The sequence below is a fragment of the Moschus berezovskii genome, chromosome 1, assembly GCF_049115385.1.
Source record: "Moschus berezovskii isolate FMDL1 chromosome 1, NW_MosBer_1.0, whole genome shotgun sequence".
In the NCBI taxonomy this organism is placed as follows: Eukaryota; Metazoa; Chordata; class Mammalia; order Artiodactyla; family Moschidae; genus Moschus; species Moschus berezovskii.
In genome coordinates, this window is record NC_142460.1 from 90,396,794 (window position 1) to 90,415,020 (window position 18,227).

Below are 18,227 nucleotides of genomic sequence, written 5' to 3' on the forward strand. Positions count from 1 at the left end.
GAAGGGTCTTGCATGGCACCCTGAGGTGTTTTACCCCAGAGGCATAGGAAGCCATTGGACAGTTTTACATGGAAGAGAGCTATGACTGGGTCTGAACTTTAGAGGCTTTTTCTAGTCATGATGGGGAGGAGGGCTGGGAAACAGGTAAAGAAGGGAGCCCCACTTTTAGTGCTGACCCTGTTGTCCTCCCACTGTCTCTCTTGTCCCTCTCACTGTGAAATCTATTATCTAGCCCTTCCCTGCCTTATAAATATGATTTCCTTCTATTCTCCAGTTTTAGTGAAGTTAGTTCAACTTACCCAGACATGGCATGCTCATTCAAGCTCTGAGTCTTGTTCATTCAGTAGACATTTAGTAAGTGCCTATTGTCTACCAGCCATGGTGTCTGGCAATAAGAACCCACAATGAGTGACACATGGGACCTATCTTTAAGGGGTACACAGACCACTAGGGAGGTACCCAGGGAAGCACATCTTTACTTGAGCATAAGAGCAACTGTGTTATGAGATTAACAGAGCACAAAGAGAGACAGACCATCCATGAGAAACTCCCCCACTTCTCTTCCCATCCTGAGGCTTCTGCCTTCACCTGCACAGAGGTGGTGTAATGTTTCTAGACACTATACACTAGTCATACTTCTCTTCTCCATAACTATTCAGTGCCCTCTCCCTACCTCAGACCAAAACACCTTAGCATGGCATGCAAGGCCCCTCTTTGGCTGATATGGTAATGTAATGATTTGGAGCTTGAGCTCTGAAGCTGGACAACAAAATTTTAATCCTGGTTCTACCACTTTTGAAACATGTCACCTTAGCCAGAAATACTTTTTACCTCAGTTTCTTCATCTGTAAAGTGGGGCCGATGACTGTATCAACTTCCTAGGGCCATTGTGAAGATTGAATGAGTATGCGCGTGAACCTTTAGAATGGTCCTTGGCATGTGAAAAATATTCAGTCATTATTGGCTGTTATTATTCTTTGTTTTTACTCATTTTCTTCTTAGCACCTATATCTTGTCAAGAAACATTAACTCCTAATTATTTTTGTGTTGCTTGTCCCATTTAATGTGTTGTCATATTTTTTTTTCCCTTAAGGATGATTTTATTCTCCTTTGAAGCAACATATATCATATATCTATCTGTACTTCTGAGACATCTATAGTGTTGAATATGTGTTAGGGTGACCAGCCATCCTGATTTGCTCAGGACTGACAGGTTTTTCAAGACTCAGGACTTTTAATGCTAAAACCAGAAAAATGCTGGGCAAACCAGGACAAGTTGTTCACCTTACATGCAGTAGGCACTTCTCTTTTGCTTCTTATTTACCTCTTATTGGTCCCAAACTTAACTGGAAAGCAAACTTGCTTTGGCTCTGGCATAAATTTTTATTTATTGGCGAGAAACCACAAAGACACAACTTTGGGGTTTGTTTGGGCTTTCTTGAGATTCTCTAAAGTTTAAAATGGAAGATTTGAAGAATTCTTGAAAAAACTCTCTCCCAACAGTTCAAGGTATATTTACTAGAAATTGTGGGCCACCCCCACAATTCAGGCTTCCTTAACCTGGCCCACAGCCCCAGAGGTCTCCTCCTGCCTGTCATTTTCCATCTCTCCCACTTTTCCATCATGACTCTTCATGCTTCCTTTGTTTGCTTTCCAGAATCAATATCCTCTTACTTAGCTCAGTGGCAAAGCCTCTTTCCTCTCACAAGTATCATGTTTTTCATGAATCCCCCGAGTAGGGCCAAAGGACTTTTCTTCCTTTTCATCCCCACCCAAGCCTCAGCTCCACCTCACCTGCTTTGGGACAGTGACTTGGGCAGTTGCTGGTCAGACAGCATTCCTTAAGGATCTGCTGAAGACTCTCTGGGCATCCCTTGAGGCCATGACAAGTGTTTGCTAAAAGCCTGCTCATTCTTCATTAAGAAGCTGGCTCAGCAGCATCTGGGAGGTTCCACACACTGTAATAGTGTGCTGGAGCTGCCGTGACAGAATGCCACACGCTGGGTGACTTAAACAACAGAACTGTATTGTCTCACAACTCCGGAGGCTAGAAATCCAAGAACAAAGTGTCAGCAGGATTGTTTTTTCTGAGGTATATGGGGAAGAATCTGTTTCATGCCTCTCTTACTTTCCAGTGGTTTGCTGGTTTGCACTCTTTGGCATTCCTTGGCTTGTAGACACATTGCTTGATCCCACACTCAGCTCCACGTAGTGTTCTCCCTGAGTGTGTGTCTGTCTCTTTATGTGGTGTTATTTTTGTAAAGACAGCAGTCATATTGAATTAGGAATCCTTCTACTCCATTATGGCTTGATCTTAATTAATTACCTCTGCCGTTACTCTGTCTCCAAATAAGGGCCCCATTCTGGGATCCTGGGGCTGAGGGCTTCAACATGCAAATTTAGAGGGGACACAATTCAACCTTTAACACCCAGGTCTTCAGGTGAGTCTAAAGAACTCTCTGGGGACCGGAGACCACTCAGATATAGGCAAAGTGAAGCACCACACACAATCATTGCTACAAAGTCCATTCCACTTCTCCACTCACTTTGCACTTGATCCGGACTGTTTCTGCTGCCAGTTTCATATCATCACCAGTTCACTATTCATCACTCTGTTGGGGCTTGTGTCATTATAAGGGTGTTGAGAAATATAATGTACATCTGAGCCACCAGCTCTAATTCTGGGTCTGTCTGGAACTCTCTTTTACAGGAAGCCTACCCAGGAAAAATTGTATCCATGGCATATATGTACTAACTGACATACATGTGTTGCAGAGGTAGTGACTCCATCCTGATGAACAATAATTACAAGTTGGTTGCTTTTCAAAATGCTCTGGAGAACACAGACAGGGGTTTGGAGGAGAGTGTGTGTGTGTGAATGAGTGTGTGCATGTGTGCGTGCATGCGGTAGCTTACGATAACAAAATCACCAGACACCTCCCCAACCTTCCCGCAAGCTTTAAGCTTTTGCTGGGCATACAGGGAATTGCCTGCATCTCCTCACTCTGGCTGTGGCTGCTTCCTTCTGTCAGTTCCCTGAGTTCTGACCCTTTCCCCTCCAAAGAGATAGCTCTGTTCCAAAAGATAAACACCAGTAGTTACAAGGGACTTGGGGGAAAAGTCATGCAAGTTTCCCAGTTATTATTTCTCTGGTGTTCTCATATAGAAACCAAGCTGATCTTTGTGGATGAGGTATTTCCAACCCTAGCAGTTACATCCTGAGAGGTGAGGGCAGTGATGGATCTCCCTAAGGGTAGGGGGTCCAGGCGAGGCTGAAGAATGGAGATTCTAGCGTGTCTGCTCACGTCTTTCCAGGACACCCCACCTGGGAGAAATCCCAGGGACAGAGGAGGCACCGAGCTAGTACCTGCTTGTGCTGAGCTGCCAGGCAGGCTGCTGGCTTGCTGGGAGGTGGTGGGTGATCTGGGCGCTCAGCTCCTCCGTGCCAGATTAGGGAGCTCTGGGCTCAGCGCCCACGCACTGCGCTCCAGCTCTGGGCAGCCCTGGTGGGCTGGGGGAAGACGTGAAGCTCCATTCGTGACTGCAAGTTGACTTTTCCTCACTGTCGTTGCTGGCAGAATACATACACCAATGCGGACAAGCTCCTAGAAGCGGCAGAGCAGCTGGCTCAGACAGGGGAATGTGACCCGGAGGAGATCTACAAGGCAGCTAGACACCTGGAGGTGCGCATTCAAGACTTCGTGCGCAGGGTGGAGCAGCGGAAGCTTCTGCTGGACATGTCTGTCTCCTTCCATACTCACACCAAAGAGGTATGGGCAGTTAGCAAGGAGGGGCATTGAGCTGGGCTGCTTTTTTCTGGCAACAGTCAGGTCGACTTCCTAGCTCCGCGAGATCTGCCTGGTGTCCTGGGTGGTCTGGAAGTTACTAGCCTCCTGAGGTTGATGATATTAACAACTTGCTCCTGATAACTTGCACTGAGGTCTCAACCAATATGGGACAAAATTTCCTTCTCATCTCTAGTGAGGAGAGGGCTGGGGAGGCAGATGGTTTGGGGAGTCTGTTAGAGCATTCAGTCTGCAACTGGAGAAATTTGGGATTTCCTAGTATAGAAATAGTCACCTTAAGAGGCAATAATAGAGGATCAGAGATTCCTTTCCCATGCAACACCCCGTTTCTCTTGGTTGATTTTTCCCGTCAGAAATCAGAGTCCTGAAGAACTTAAATCATCTTTGCTACCGGCAGGGAATATACAGAGTTTGCAAATCTATTCAATGTTTTTATTTTATTTTTTTTAAAGAGAGGATTAAATCATCTAAATGAAGTCTGCCACAGTGTGCTAATAAAGTGAGAGTGTCCTAACCTTTCTCATTGTGGAGCAAAAGCCAGTGAAGGGAGGGAAACGGGTGCCATCCATGCAGGAGGCTGGGCTTAAATCGGGCCCCTGAATCATTCACAGAATGGAGACAGGAGAGAGGAGGATGGATCATGTTACATTGTTGGCAGAATCAAAGCACCCATAGAGAGCAGGAGAGTTGCAGACCTGTGGTTGCTTTTTGGCTCAGACTAATGCGGGGCAGTCTAAGTGGCCAGTGAGGAGGCACATTTAACATCTTCTGTAATAACACCCTTGACAGATGAGCTCATTAGGTGTATACATGCTTGTATTCCCCCAGGAATTAATTTTAATGAAGTATTAATTAAAGTTGGATTGCTGCTCAGGAAGAAAAATTAACCTTACTTAATTAAGTTGATTTTTGATATTTGAAATGCCTTAAGAAGCCTGGTTGTTCCTCCTTCACAGGCTTTTCTGACACTTTGTGGGAATGAATGCAGATCATTGCATTGTCTATCAGAGTTAAACATGAAAAGATGTTTTCTAAACTGAGATTCCCCAGGCAGATGAAGGGCTGGGGAGCCCTGTGAAGCTGGCTCTGCTTCTTCTCCATGGGACCTACAACCACCCTCTGATGAGTGTCTGTAAAGCAAGGGGGGTAGGGGACAATTAGCTTTAATCCAAATTTTCCTGCCTGGTTATCTGCTGGCTCGATTCTTAATAAGGTCTCAGAAACCAAAGGCATGTGTGTTCTCTTTTAATTATGAGCCTGTGGGTGAGAGGAAGAAGCATCAGTGAACAGGAGCCACGTTCCTTGTAAGGACTGTGGGGCTGTAGGCTGCCAAAGGAGGTGTGGACCAGGTTAGTTTCCAGGGAAGTGCCGCTCCTGAAAAGGTAACTGAAGCTCCCAGGAAGCCTCTCTAGCTGCATCTCCAACCTTCTGAACATGGAACTAGGAGGGTGGGATTCTAGTCCAGATCCTGCTGCTATAAAATCCTGTGTGTTTGTGCTAATCATGGTGTCTCTGGCCTTAGCTTGCCTCATTTATAAAATTGCCCAGTTAGACTCAATGTCCCTAAGGCCCTTTATGGTTCTAATGTGAATTCAAGATTCTTTTTTTTTCTCTTCTTCTTTATTTGATGTCTATAATCATAAATAATAATAGTAATTAATCCTGATGTGATATATGTGATTTATCTAGCCTAAGATTTGGTCTGTTGCAAGCACTCAGTGTATATTAGGTAGTATCTTTTTCTAATTGAATATTTACTACTTGCTAGATATATATACCATCTCATGTAATCCTCATGAGAATCTTATGATACAAACTTTATTAAACATTTTCAAATGAAGAAGCTAAGTCCCAGAAAAGAACCTGTCTAAGGTTACAGAGCTGTTCAGTGCAGCAGGGTTTTGACCTGTCTTCCTAAATTCTGTGCTCGTGTTCCTACCTGCTGCCATGCATTCTATCCTCCTTTCTCCCTCTCTTATCTCCTCTGCTTGTTTTCCTTCTCCTTACTCATCTTTTTACCTTTTCAAACCCCAAGACAGAGGCAGGGTAGCTCTTAGATGAAAAAAGTAGAAGAATAGTCAGGGTTGCAGTTATTAACCACTGTTTTCCAAGATAGCTCTCAAACCTTGCTAAGTTTGGGCCTGTTTGAATCTGAGACTTGTTTTCCCACCATCGCTCAGTTTATACAACCACATTCATATGAAATAGTATCAAAGGAAGTGGAATGATACTGGGACAGGTGAAGAAAGGGAGAGGGAACTAAAATGGATTTCCCCTACTATGTGCCTAACTATTTCTCTGTCTAATCATTAGCAATGAGAATTGTCATTTTTAATTCTAATTTTATATATCAGAGAAATTAATAATTTGCCCAAAGTCTTGTAGTGAGGATGTGGTAAATGTAAGGATTGAACCCAGATCTTTCTGACTCCAAAGCCCCTGCTGTTTCTCATTGGCCTTTCATATAAAGGCCAGGAAACAGACTTGGAAGAGTTTTCTAAACCCAGGAATTTATTTGAGGCTGTTGACAAGTAGCATAGTCTCTTTCTTTGGGACCCCAAAATATGAGAGAAATTAGGAGCAGTCCTGCCTAGATGCAAAGGGATGTGTGATTATGAGGCTTTTTCAAGAGATCTACAACTCTCAGATATACACATTCTAACTTTTTCCAGGAGGGAAAGAAAAGTATCATTTTGAGTGGCTATCATGGTGGGGCTCCTCATGGGGGCCATCCTGTAGGACTTTTTATCTGCCTGTTTCCTCTCAGTTACCTTCCTATCCCCAAACTAGTCTGTCTGAGACCCATTTTATACAGACTAGAGAATACGACATGTGTATGTAAGTACACACTTATGCATATGTGTTATACACACACGTTAGGTGCAGCAAGATCTTAGATGCCAGATTTCCAGATCTAGATCTTCACTGGGCATGGCTGTGTGTCTTTGAGGTAATTACTAAGTCTCTATTATTTTGTGATAATTATGATGGTGACTATTACAAATTTGAGTCGTGCAATTCTAATACCCACTTTTTCCTAGCAGAAAACTCCCTCCCAAATTTATCCTTAGACCATCTCTAAAGTAGGTTGTAAAGAACTTGAGGACTCAACTCAGGCATCATTTTTCCTTGAAATTCTTCCCTGGGGCTTCCAGCTTCCCATCCAGACAGGATAGGAGCACTGTGTGTGTACCTCATCAACGATGCTGGGATCTCACTGAGATTATTGACTCTTCCTTGTTAAGTTGGGGGTGTTCATATGTAGAGTACACATGTGGGTTTAGATGTGTAGACATAGATTCTGATATTTCTACTGCTGTGTCTGATACTTAGTGATGCTGAATAAATATTAAACAGGCTTACGTGACAACGAGAAGCTAGTCACTTCTCCTAAAAAACGTAAAAAGGTGCGGGAAAGCCCATTCAATTGCATCATTCATCTACTCCAGTTCTTTGATTTGAACTCTGCGGACAGTGTAAACAAAGAAAGGCAGGTGGGGAATCTGAGTTGCCTGTGGGAGCTTTCCTCTACAGCCTGTATAGCAGGCAGAAATGGATTATTGGGTAGTCAGAAGTGAGGATCCTTGAACAGGCTAATGAAGGAACACCCGTGGTATGCTCTTTCACTATTCTGTTTAATGCCTCTAAAGACACACCACCTCTCAGACCTTGCTAAGTGTGGATCCTGTCTGATCCTGGTCAATTAACTCTTGACTCCATCCTCTTTACTCTGTAGGCAAAGTTCTGATTTTTTACTCAAGGCAAGCTTAGTAGCCAAGTTTACTAGTCCACAAGTCTGTGAGGGAATTTTGAGTTGCTATGGATGTTTTCTCTCTTACAGTAAATAGAGTGAATGGAAGAATAATTTTCTACTTAGCTGTACCAAAGATGTACTTTAATTAGGATCAGAGGGGAAACAGAAGGAAGATATAAAGAAGATGTCCCCCAGGCTCGTTTCTTCTGCAGATTCAAGAGTCTGCTTGATTCTGTTTGCTGGCTTTGTGAATTCTTGGTGACTAAAGGCGTCTGGAGGTTTAAAGGCTTCTAATTATTTAATTGCAGTGTTATTAATAACCTTTAATAATTAGAAACCATATAAATATTCCATGTTAAGTGATTCATTAAAGCATAATGAATCTATACAGTGAAATATTATACAGTTATAAATCACGTTGTCAAAGATCATTAATGGCATGAGAAAGAGCTTGTGGTATGATATATAAAAAGCTGTATATCCATCATGACCACAATTTTGATCACACACTTAGAATAAAGACTAGAAGGAAGTATACAAAGACGTTAAAAATGTTATGAATGATTTAATTTTCCTTTGAATATTTTGTTTTATAAATTTTCTTTGATATTTTCAATTGAAAGTGGGGAACAATCCCAATAAATGTTATTTTGTAAAAACAAAACTTTCCATCTCTACTTTGAGAGAAGAGCTACATAATAAAGAGAGGTGACAAACATGTGCTTGGAACTTTCTTATGCATCCAGAACCTCAGCTATTAATAGAAATTGTGCTGAACTTTCAAATATCTTCCTTTTGCCTGGGTACAAAAGGCCAGCTGGCTGTTTGCTGGTCTGGAAAGCTCAGGGAGAATGTAGAGAGAAGTATTTACTCAAGTCCTCATTTTCTTTGTCCAGAGGGGAAAAAAAAGGCGTTTAAAAAAAAAAAAGGCATTTGTGGCAACTGTCATCTGCTCCACAGAGATTGTCCAGGCAGAATTCTCTTTGCTGTGTTTCCATGGAAGTGCTGCAATTGCTGGGTTTTCAAAATAACTGTTTTTAGATATTTTTGTAGTCATAATATGAGAGTCAAATTAACTAAGGAATGTGTCCAAGATAATCAACCTCAGCTCTTTGTTAGATGTTTAATTAAATGCCATTTCCAGTTGTTTATAACCCTGTGAAATCATTCTTTCATGCTATTTCCTGCTCAAATAGGTACGTATATCACAAATGCCATAGATACACACATACACACATATTCCTTTATCTGCCCACTATAGAACCAAAACTAAATCAGTTTTCAAAAGGGATTATTGGCCTTAAGAACAAAACAACTTCTTCTATGTCAGTTGTTAGGCTGGTATGGTATTTATTTAAGAGATAAAAACTGGTAGTCAATGCCAAAGGAAAATGATGCCTTCAAAATGAGGGAGGGGTGATTCATCCCATGGAATTGGTGTTCCTTTTGCATCTCTAGGAGTCAGTCAGTTGTATCAGCACAATGGCTACCAGAATTGTGCAAATGGTACAGCCAATCAACAGGAGAAAGCAACAGAGTAAAATTACCTCTTTCCTTAACCTCTCATCCATAAGCCATTATTTCTACAAACCACCTAGTTTCTTCCTTCCTGTCCCTCCCTTCCTGCCCTTTTCAGTTGCCCTTTTCTCAGGCTGCCCCTCTATGTAAGCAGAATGGGGTCCATGCGCTGGCCCTTCCTGAACTCACTGGTTACAGTCTTAGAGCAAACTTTATGTAGCTCATTGGAAGGCTGCCTTAACTCCCCCTCTACCAAAGTTCAGAGAGTCTCAGATCAGTTCATTCTTTTGGATGTAGGTATTTTGGGCCATAATTACATGTGTTCTCTGAGAGAACACATAAAGAGACCTAAGTGTACGTATCATGTGCATGCATGTTCAGTTGTGTCTGACTCTTTGCAAACCCATGAATGGTAGCCCACCAGGCTCCCACCTGGGAAGCAGGGCTCAAATAATTATTGCTAAGCAGAACCCTGAAAGAATGGTCCTCACCCAGGTGTGTTTGATCAAGAACAGGGGGCCTGGAAATGGCTGGAACAGGAGATTTTTTTCTCGGCAGCAGGTAGGTTGATGGCAGAGGCACAGTGCTAATTAATATTTTAGACTGTAGATAACCAGGGGGTTAAGAGGATTATCCTAGGGGAAACGGAGGACAGCAGGAAGAAACAGGTGGTGGCTGCTCCTAAGCTGCCTCCAATTATCTTCAAAGTGTTGCTAAACTCTCTGGACTTTGGGTGTCTTGGTTTCAGAGTTGTGACTGCAGTTTTTTTCAATTTAGACAGGCTTTTTTATTACAACTCTCTTCTTTACCTCACCTTCTGGAGAACCCACCTGCACACACACACTCATGTACATGTACTTTAAGTATGAAGTGCTTGAAGTAGTTTTCCCATGATCGCAGAGCTAGGACAAGGGAAAGATCGAGAATTATCCCCAGTATATACCAATTCCCTTCAAGAACTTCTTTCCCTCTGGGTTTTGTTTTGGTTTTGTTTTTACAGAAGGAAGAATGAAGAAATGTTATCACTAAGCCTTTGTCTCTGGTGCTTCCCTATCTTTGAGTCAAATTTCATAGCAATTTTACTTGAGATTTTATCCTCCTGAAGGTAGACTGGCCCTTTCCTTTCCTTATCAGGCTGCTGACCACTGGGCTGAGTGGCATCTTCGCTGTACATCATTGATTTCTTAGGTGATTTTCCTTAATGATAGGTTTTAATCTACCTTAGACAAGATTTTTCTTTACAATAAAGTAGAATATATGACCTGATAGTGTGAAAAATCAACTTCAACTCATTAATCAGAGAATATACAGGAGTAGGACACATTTTTATTAAAATGACATATTGACACCTGAGGTCAGTGTGTTTTCTTCAGACATACCTAATCTTTCTCTAGTCTTTTTGTTGTTACACTGACATCTTGTCTTTGGCAAGTTTGATCTTTGACTGGTCCCTACAGTTTAGCTACATGGCCACCAGGTGGAGGGAGTGTCATGAGTCTTGGTGGATTTCCTCAGAAAGGAAATCCCTAGACTATACAGTGGAAGTGAGGAATAGATTTAAGGGACTAGATCTGATAGATAGAGTGCCTGATGAACTCTGGACGGAGGTTCGTGGCATTGTAAAGGAGACAGGGACCAAGACCATCCCCATGGAAAAGAAATGCAAAAAAGCAAAATGGCTGTCTGAGGAGGCCTTACAAATAGTTGTGAAAAGAAGAGAAGTGAAAAGCAAAGGAGAAAAGGAAAAATATAAGCATCTGAATGCAGAGTTCCAAAGAATAGCAAGGAGAGATAAGAAAGCCTTCCTCAGAGATCAGTGCAAAGAAATAGAGGAAAACAACAGAATAGGAAAAACAAGAGATCTCTTCAAGAAAATTAGAGATTCCAAGGGAACATTTCATGCAAAGATGGGCTCGATAAAGGACAGAAATGGTATGGACCTAACAGAAGCAGAAGATATTAAGAAGATGTGGCAAGAATACACAGAAGAACTGTACAAAAAAGATCTTCATGACCAAGATAGTCACAGTAACGTGATCACTGACCTAGAGCCAGACATCTTGGAATGTGAAGTCAAGTGGGCCTTAGAAAGCATCACTAGGAACAAAGCTAGTGGTGGTGATGGAATTCCAGTTGAGCTATTTCAAATCTTGAAAGATGATGCTGTGAAAGTGCTGCACTCAATATGCCAGCAAATTTGGAAAACTCAGCAGTGGCCACAGGACTGGAAAAGGTCAGTCTTGATTCCAATCCCAAAGAAAGGCAATGCCAAAGAATGCTCAAACTACCGCACAATTGCACTCATCTCACATGCTAGTAAAGTCATGCTCAAAATTCTCTAAGCCAGGTTTCAGCAGTATGTGAACCGTGAACTCCCAGATGTTCAAGCAGGTTTTAGAAAAGGCAGAGGAACCGGAGATCAAATTGTCAACATCTGCTGGATCATGGAGAAAGCAAGAGAGTTCCAGAAAAACATCTATTTCTGCTTCATTGACTCTGCCAAAGCCTTTGACTGTGTGGATCACAATAAACTGTGGAACATTCTGAAAGAGATGGGAATCCCAGACCACCTGACCTGCCTCTTGAGAAACCTGTATGCAGGTCAGGAAGCAACAGTCAGAACTTTACATGGAACAACAGACTGGTTCCAAATAGGGAAAGGGAGTGCGTCAAGGCTGTATATTGTCACCTTGCTTATTTAACTTATATGCAGAGTACATCATGAGGAACGCTGGGCTGGAAGAAGCACAAGCTGGAATCAGGATTGCTCGGAGAAATATCAATAACCTCAGATATGCAGATGACACTACCCTTCTGGCAGAAAGTGAAGAGGAACTCAAAAGCCTCTTGATGAAAGTAAAAGAGGAGAGCGAAAAGGTTGGCTTGAAGCTCAACATTCAGAAAACAAAGATCATAGCATCTGGTCCCATCACTTCATGGGAAATAGATGGAAAAACAGTGGAAACAGTGTCAGACTTTATTTTTTTGGGCTCCAAAATCACTGCAGATGGTGATTGCAGCCATGAAATTAAAAGACGCTTACTCCTTGGAAGGAAAGTTATGATCAACCTTGATAATATATTAAAAAGCAGAGACATTACTTTGCCAACCAAGGTCTGTCTAGTCAAGGCTATGGTTTTTCCCGTGGTCATGTATGGATGTGAGAGTTGGACTGTGAAGAAGGCTGATCGCCAAAGAATTGATGCTTTTGAACTGTGGTGTTGGAGAAGACTCTTGAGAGTCCTTTGTACCACAAGGAGATCCAACCAGTCCATTCTAAGGGAGATCGATCCTGGGTGTTCATTGGAAGGACTGATGCTAAAGCTGAAACTGCAATACTTTGGCCACCTCATGCGACGAGTTGACTCACTGGAAAAGACTCTGATGCTGGGAAGGGTTGGGGGCGGGAGGAGAAGGGGACGACCGAGAATGAGATGGTTGGATGGCATCACCGACTCTGTGGACATGAGTTGAGTGAACTCCGGGAGTTGGTGATGGACAGGGAGGCCTGGCGTGCTGTGATTCATGGGGTCGCGGAGAGTCGGACACGACCGAGCAACTGAACTGAACTGAACTGACACCAGAAGTGTTCAAGTTTTTTACTGAAGAGGAGAAAAAAAAGGAACTCCAAACTATAAAATGATTAAAATAGCTTAGGATGGTACTGAGAACAAAATTATCTTGAATAAAAAAAATTCCTTAGGATATCTATAAGCTTCTGAGTTCTCTCATTCTTGTAATAGGAATACCAGTCTCATCCTGAGCCATCTTCCATCCAGTGCCTTTTCTACCTGGACACACTAAGTTTGTTTTTCTTAAGTGACCTGTTTGCTATCCACAATTTTAATCTCTCTCTCTCTTCACGTAGTCTTGTCTTGTCTTGCTTTTTTAAAAAGGAAATTCCTGGACTTTTCAATCTCTAAGTTTTCCTTAGGTATCCCAGGACAAAGTTACAAAACACAGAAAAGAGGGGCCCAACTCATGTTAGCATATTGAAAGATCAAATCCAGGATCTATCTTTTACCAATTTAAAAATGGAGTACTTCAAACTTTTCCTCTGTCTTCTCATGGGAACTGGAGGTGACTTGCATAAAAATGTCTTTTAAATATAATAATATCTGCTGCTACTGCTGCTAAGTCACTTCAGTCGTGTCCGACTCTGTGTGACCCCATAGACGGAAGCCCACCAGGCTCCCCCGTCCCAGGGATTCTCCAGGCAAGAACACTGGAGTGGGTTGCCATTTCCTTCTCCAATGTGTGAAAGTGAAAAGTGAAAGTGAAGTCGCTCAGTCGTGTCCGACCCTTAGCGACCCCACAGACTGCAGGCTACCAGGCTCCTCCATCCATGGGATTTTCTAGGCAATAGTACTGGAGTGGCTTGCCATTGCCTTCTCAGCCTTCCCTTTCTACCTAGGGCTAAATCCTAGTTAAATTCACCACAGTCAACTCTTAACAGAAGTGACCAAAATTAGTGAAATTTCCATCCATTTTACAGCTTCAAATCGTTCACTACCTGGGTGAGCCATTTGAAAAGGACACATAACACTAATAATCCAAGTAACTCTGAAATTTCTATTTGTGTTGGAAGGCACATTGCTACTGCTGCTGCTAAGTCACTTCAGTCATGTCTGACTCTGTGCAACCCCATAGATGGCAGCCTACCAGGCTCCCCTGTCCCTGGGATTCTCCAGGCAAGAATACTGGAGTGGGTTGCCATTTCCTTCTCCAATGTGTGAAAGTGAAAAGTGAAAGTGAAGTCGCTCAGTCGTGTCCAACCCTTAGCGACCCCACGGACTGCAGCCTACCAGGCTCCTCCATCCATGGGATTTTCTAGGCAAGAGTACTGGAGTGGCTTGCCATTGCCTTCTCCGAGAAGGCACATTACGTGACAGAAAACCCTTAGAGCAAACTTATTCCTCTAATTTTCCTTTTTTGGTATCCTAATTTTAGAAGTCTGCATCTCCTAAGCCCGCAAAATCAGCAATTAACCACTGTTCAGAAAAAGAACAGTAAGAAGGGAAAAAGAATGATGATTCCCCATTTTAAGGGTCATTCCTAATTTTTGACTGACAAAAGTCAAAAGCTGACTGAATTTGATATTGAAACATACCTGGAGAGAGAATTTCCCCTGTTCCCTGACTGTGGCTGATCGATGAGCTGACTCAGATCAAACCAATCATAGTCTCTCTCCCAGAAAACCAGACCAAATAATATCTAGCACTTACTATATACCAGGCACTATTTCTAAGTGATATGCATATTATATGTATATATTTATATATAAAATTTATATAAATGTAGAGTGTCGATCCTCGGTGTTCATTGGAAGGACTGATGCTAAAGCTGAAACTCCAATACTTTGGCCACCTCATGCGACGAGTTGACTCACCGGAAAAGACTCTGATGCTGGGAAGGATTGGGGGTGGGAGGAGAAAGGGACGACAGAGAATGAGATGGCTGGATGGCATGACCGACTCAATGGACATGAGTTTGAGTGAACTCCGGGAGTTGGTGATAGACAGGGAGGCCTGGCGTGCTGTGATTCATGGGGTCGCAAAGAGTTGGACACAACTGAGCGATTGAACTGAAATGAACTGGAGTGTATGTATCTATGTATACATACACACATGTATCTCATTTATTTGTGTGTGTATACATAAAGACATAACACACACATATATATCAATTTATTAATAATCTTTACAACTCTGTTGGGATAACAACTATTATTATTCTCATTTTACTGACAAAGAAAATTGAGGTGTAAAGAGGGTACATTACTTACCCAAAGTTCTAGAGGTAATATGTGGTAGAACTGGGGGTTCTTTCTTTCTTACCTTTCTTTTTTTTTTCTCTCTCTCTCTCTCTCCCTCCCTCCCTTTCTTTCTTCCTTCTTTTATTATTTAATTTTTTAATTAATGTATTGTTGATTTAGAAGTTCTTAACTGCTATGCTATATTGCCTCTCTAAATAGCAAGTTTTCAGAGATTCCATTGTCTCATACCCAAGGACTTCAGCACAGTTGGAAAATGGTTTTGCTCCAGGAAAAACAGCAGCCAGAAAGTCTGAAGTAACTTTAAGTTATAGTGACCAATATCCTTAGCTTTCTGATTTCATACTGATTTGTAATAGATACATTCATACCTGTAGGAAAATGTACCTCAGCTTAAATAGTCTGGAAAGCTTGTGTCTTACAACAGAAAGCTTATTTGTAAAAAATAAATAAGTAAATTGAACTAAACCAGAGACAAGCTGATAAATGACAGAAACACTGAATAATAATTTGCAATAGGCTTATTAATAATGCTATTTAAAGCATTGATAATAAGTAAATAATTCATTTTTCATAAGCTTTGAAGTGAGCAGGTCAAATCTTTTTCTTTCCATTTTGTAGATTAGGAAACTGAAGCTCCGAGAAGTTCTCACCTGTCCAAAAAGAACACCCCCTTTTATTTGTTACCTCCAGGGCTTCTTAGCCTTATGAACTCAACCTCTTCTGTCACACTTAAGGCCTTTCCTCTCTTAAGGACAAGAATAACTTGTCAAAAGTCTGAAGATTATTTTTGTCTCTCTTTATTGTCTCTTTTCTAACCCCTTGTTACAAAGGCCACACCATGATTTACCGTACTGAGAACCAGCGATATGAAATAATATTCTTAAGATGGATATTTATCCATGTTTTTAACATGGAAAGCTTACAGAATGTTAGAACTGTAAGTTAACTATTTTATTTTATGCTCTCCTCAGCCTGTGTTACACATGAAGTCTGACGAGCAAAGGTGATATACTCAAAGACGCCACAGGTTAGGGGAAGAGCAGCAGTCACATTCTGCATCTTCTGCCGCCTTCTATCAATTTTATCTCTCTACTGGCTTTTCTCCTGGTAGAGTCATGAACTTATCTTTTCTGCTAACCAGGGGAAGATTCCTTGTTTCTAAGCAAACATCAGACACGTCTTTCTTTCCACCATTCATGAAAATGCTCAATGAGAGCACTTAGAAGTAAGTGGAGCACTGTGGAAGGCCACCTGTTTTCAGTATGCAGAAGAGCTATCAATAAATGAATTTTTAGTAATTCAGTTCAACTCCTCATCATTTCCAGTACTTATTTCATTCAAATCACTACACTTAGCTCTTTTAAAGTTGTCTGACCAGTAATATCATCCTGACTGCATTTCATCATCTTGAATATCATGAGGGAAATGTCTTATGTTGAAATTAAGATAAGCTATGTGTCAGACTTTATTTTTTTGGGCTCCAAAATCACTTCAGATGCTGATTGCAGCCATGAAATTAAAAGACGCTTGCTCCTTGGAAGGAAAGTTATGACCAGCCTAGATAGCATATTAAAAAGCAGAGACATTACTTTGCCAACCAAGGTCCGTCTAGTCAAGGCTATGGTTTTTCCCGTGGTCATGTATGGATGTGAGAGTTGGACTGTGAAGAAAGCTGAGAGCCGAAGAATTGATGCTTTTGAACTGTGGTGTTGGAGAAGACTCTTCAGAGTCCCTTGGACTGCAAGGAAATCCAACCAGTCCATTCTAAAAGAGATCAATCCTGGGTGTTCATTGGAAGGACTTATGCTAAAGCTGAAACTCCAGTACTTTGGCCACCTCATGCGACGAGTTGACTCACTGGAAAAGAGTCTGATGCTAGGAGGGATTGGGGGCAGGAGGAGACGGGGACGGCAGAGAATGAGATGGCTGGATGGCATCACCAATTCGATGGACATGAGTTTGAGTGAACTCCGGGAGTTGGTGATGGACAGGGAGGCCTGGCGTGCTGTGGTTCATGGGGTCGCAAAGAGTGGGACATGACTGAGCGACTGAACTGAACTGAACTGATGCCTCTTTAGCAGTCAGCTTTCTAAGCATCTGCCTACAATGCAGGAGACCCAGGTTCAATCCCTGGGTCGGGAAGATCCTCTGGAGAAGGAAATGGCAACCCACTCCAGTACTCTTGCCTGGAAAATCCCATGGATGCAGGAGCGTGGTAGGCGACAGTCCATGGAGTTGCAAAGAGTCAGACACAACTGAGCAACTTCCCTTGGTCTCTTCTAACCAATAAAGCAGTCCTGAGAAGAAAAAAATAGTTTAGCCTAGCATATATTTTCTTCATTAATCTTCCCTTGGTTCTTAGTGAACATCCCATTCTTTCTTGAATATATGTAAAATCATGATACATTTCTGGGAATCAGCCTCTAGCTATCTGCAAGAAGTGTGCAGAGTCCTTCTTTATGAAAGATGAAATAGAATTTGTCCATCATCAGTTTCTTGTTCTTCCCACTCTTAAAAATGAGTGAGCTTCCTGCTCTAAGACCAGTTTTCCAGAACCACTAGAAAGTAAGTTCAGTTCAGTCGCTCAGTCGTGTCCGACTCTCCACGACCCCATGAATCACAGCACGCCAGGCCTCCCTGTCCATCACCAACTCCCGGAGTTCACTCAAACTCATGTCCATAGAGTCGGTGATGCCATCCAGCCATCTCATTCTCTGTCGTCCCCTTCTCCTCCCGCCCCCAACCTTTCCCAGCATCAGAATCTTTTCCAGTGAGTCAACTCGTCGCATGAGGTGGCCAAAGTATTGCAGTTTCAGCTTTAGCATAAGTCCTTCCAATGAACACCCAGGACTGATCTCCTTTAGAATGGACTGGTTGGATCTCCTTGCAGTCCAAGGGACTCTCAAGAGTCTTCTCCAGCACCACAGTTCAAAAGCACCAATTCTTCGGCGATCAGCCTTCTTCACAGTCCAACTCTCACATCCATACATGACCACGGGAAAAACCATAGCCTTGACTAGATGGACCTTGGTTGGCAAAGTAATGTCTCTGCTTTTTAATATACTATCTAGGTTGGTCATAACTTTCCTTCCAAGGAGTAAGCGTCTTTTAATTTCATGGTTGCAATCAGCATCTGCAGAAAAGCAGAGGGTAATTCCTGTCCTGAGGGAATGCCTGTACTAATGGAGTAAACTTAGCAGAAATGGATAGTGAATATAAATACAGAGATGCAAACTGACCTGTAGGGTGCTGATTAGGACAGTCTGATATTGAACTGAGTAGTTGAGGGTAGGTTGGATGACCTGAGTTCCACACTCTTGCCCTTAACCCCAGCCCCCCACTCCCATGTGCCCTGAGTAGACTCTGCTGTCTC

The 18,227-nt window shown here is 42.3% G+C and overlaps 1 protein-coding gene across 16 annotated transcripts in view; it reads left to right on the forward strand.

The window, feature by feature from the left end:
- KALRN (kalirin RhoGEF kinase) overlaps positions 1-18,227 on the forward strand; it is a 671,338-nt gene that overhangs the window by 357,910 nt on the left and 295,201 nt on the right. For all 16 annotated transcript variants that reach the window (XM_088837656.1, XM_055396730.2, XM_088837661.1 and 13 more), the window contains exon 11: positions 3,579-3,770. In XM_088837656.1, the coding sequence (XP_088693782.1) occupies positions 3,579-3,770 (192 nt within the window). The remainder of the gene's footprint in view (positions 1-3,578; positions 3,771-18,227) is intronic.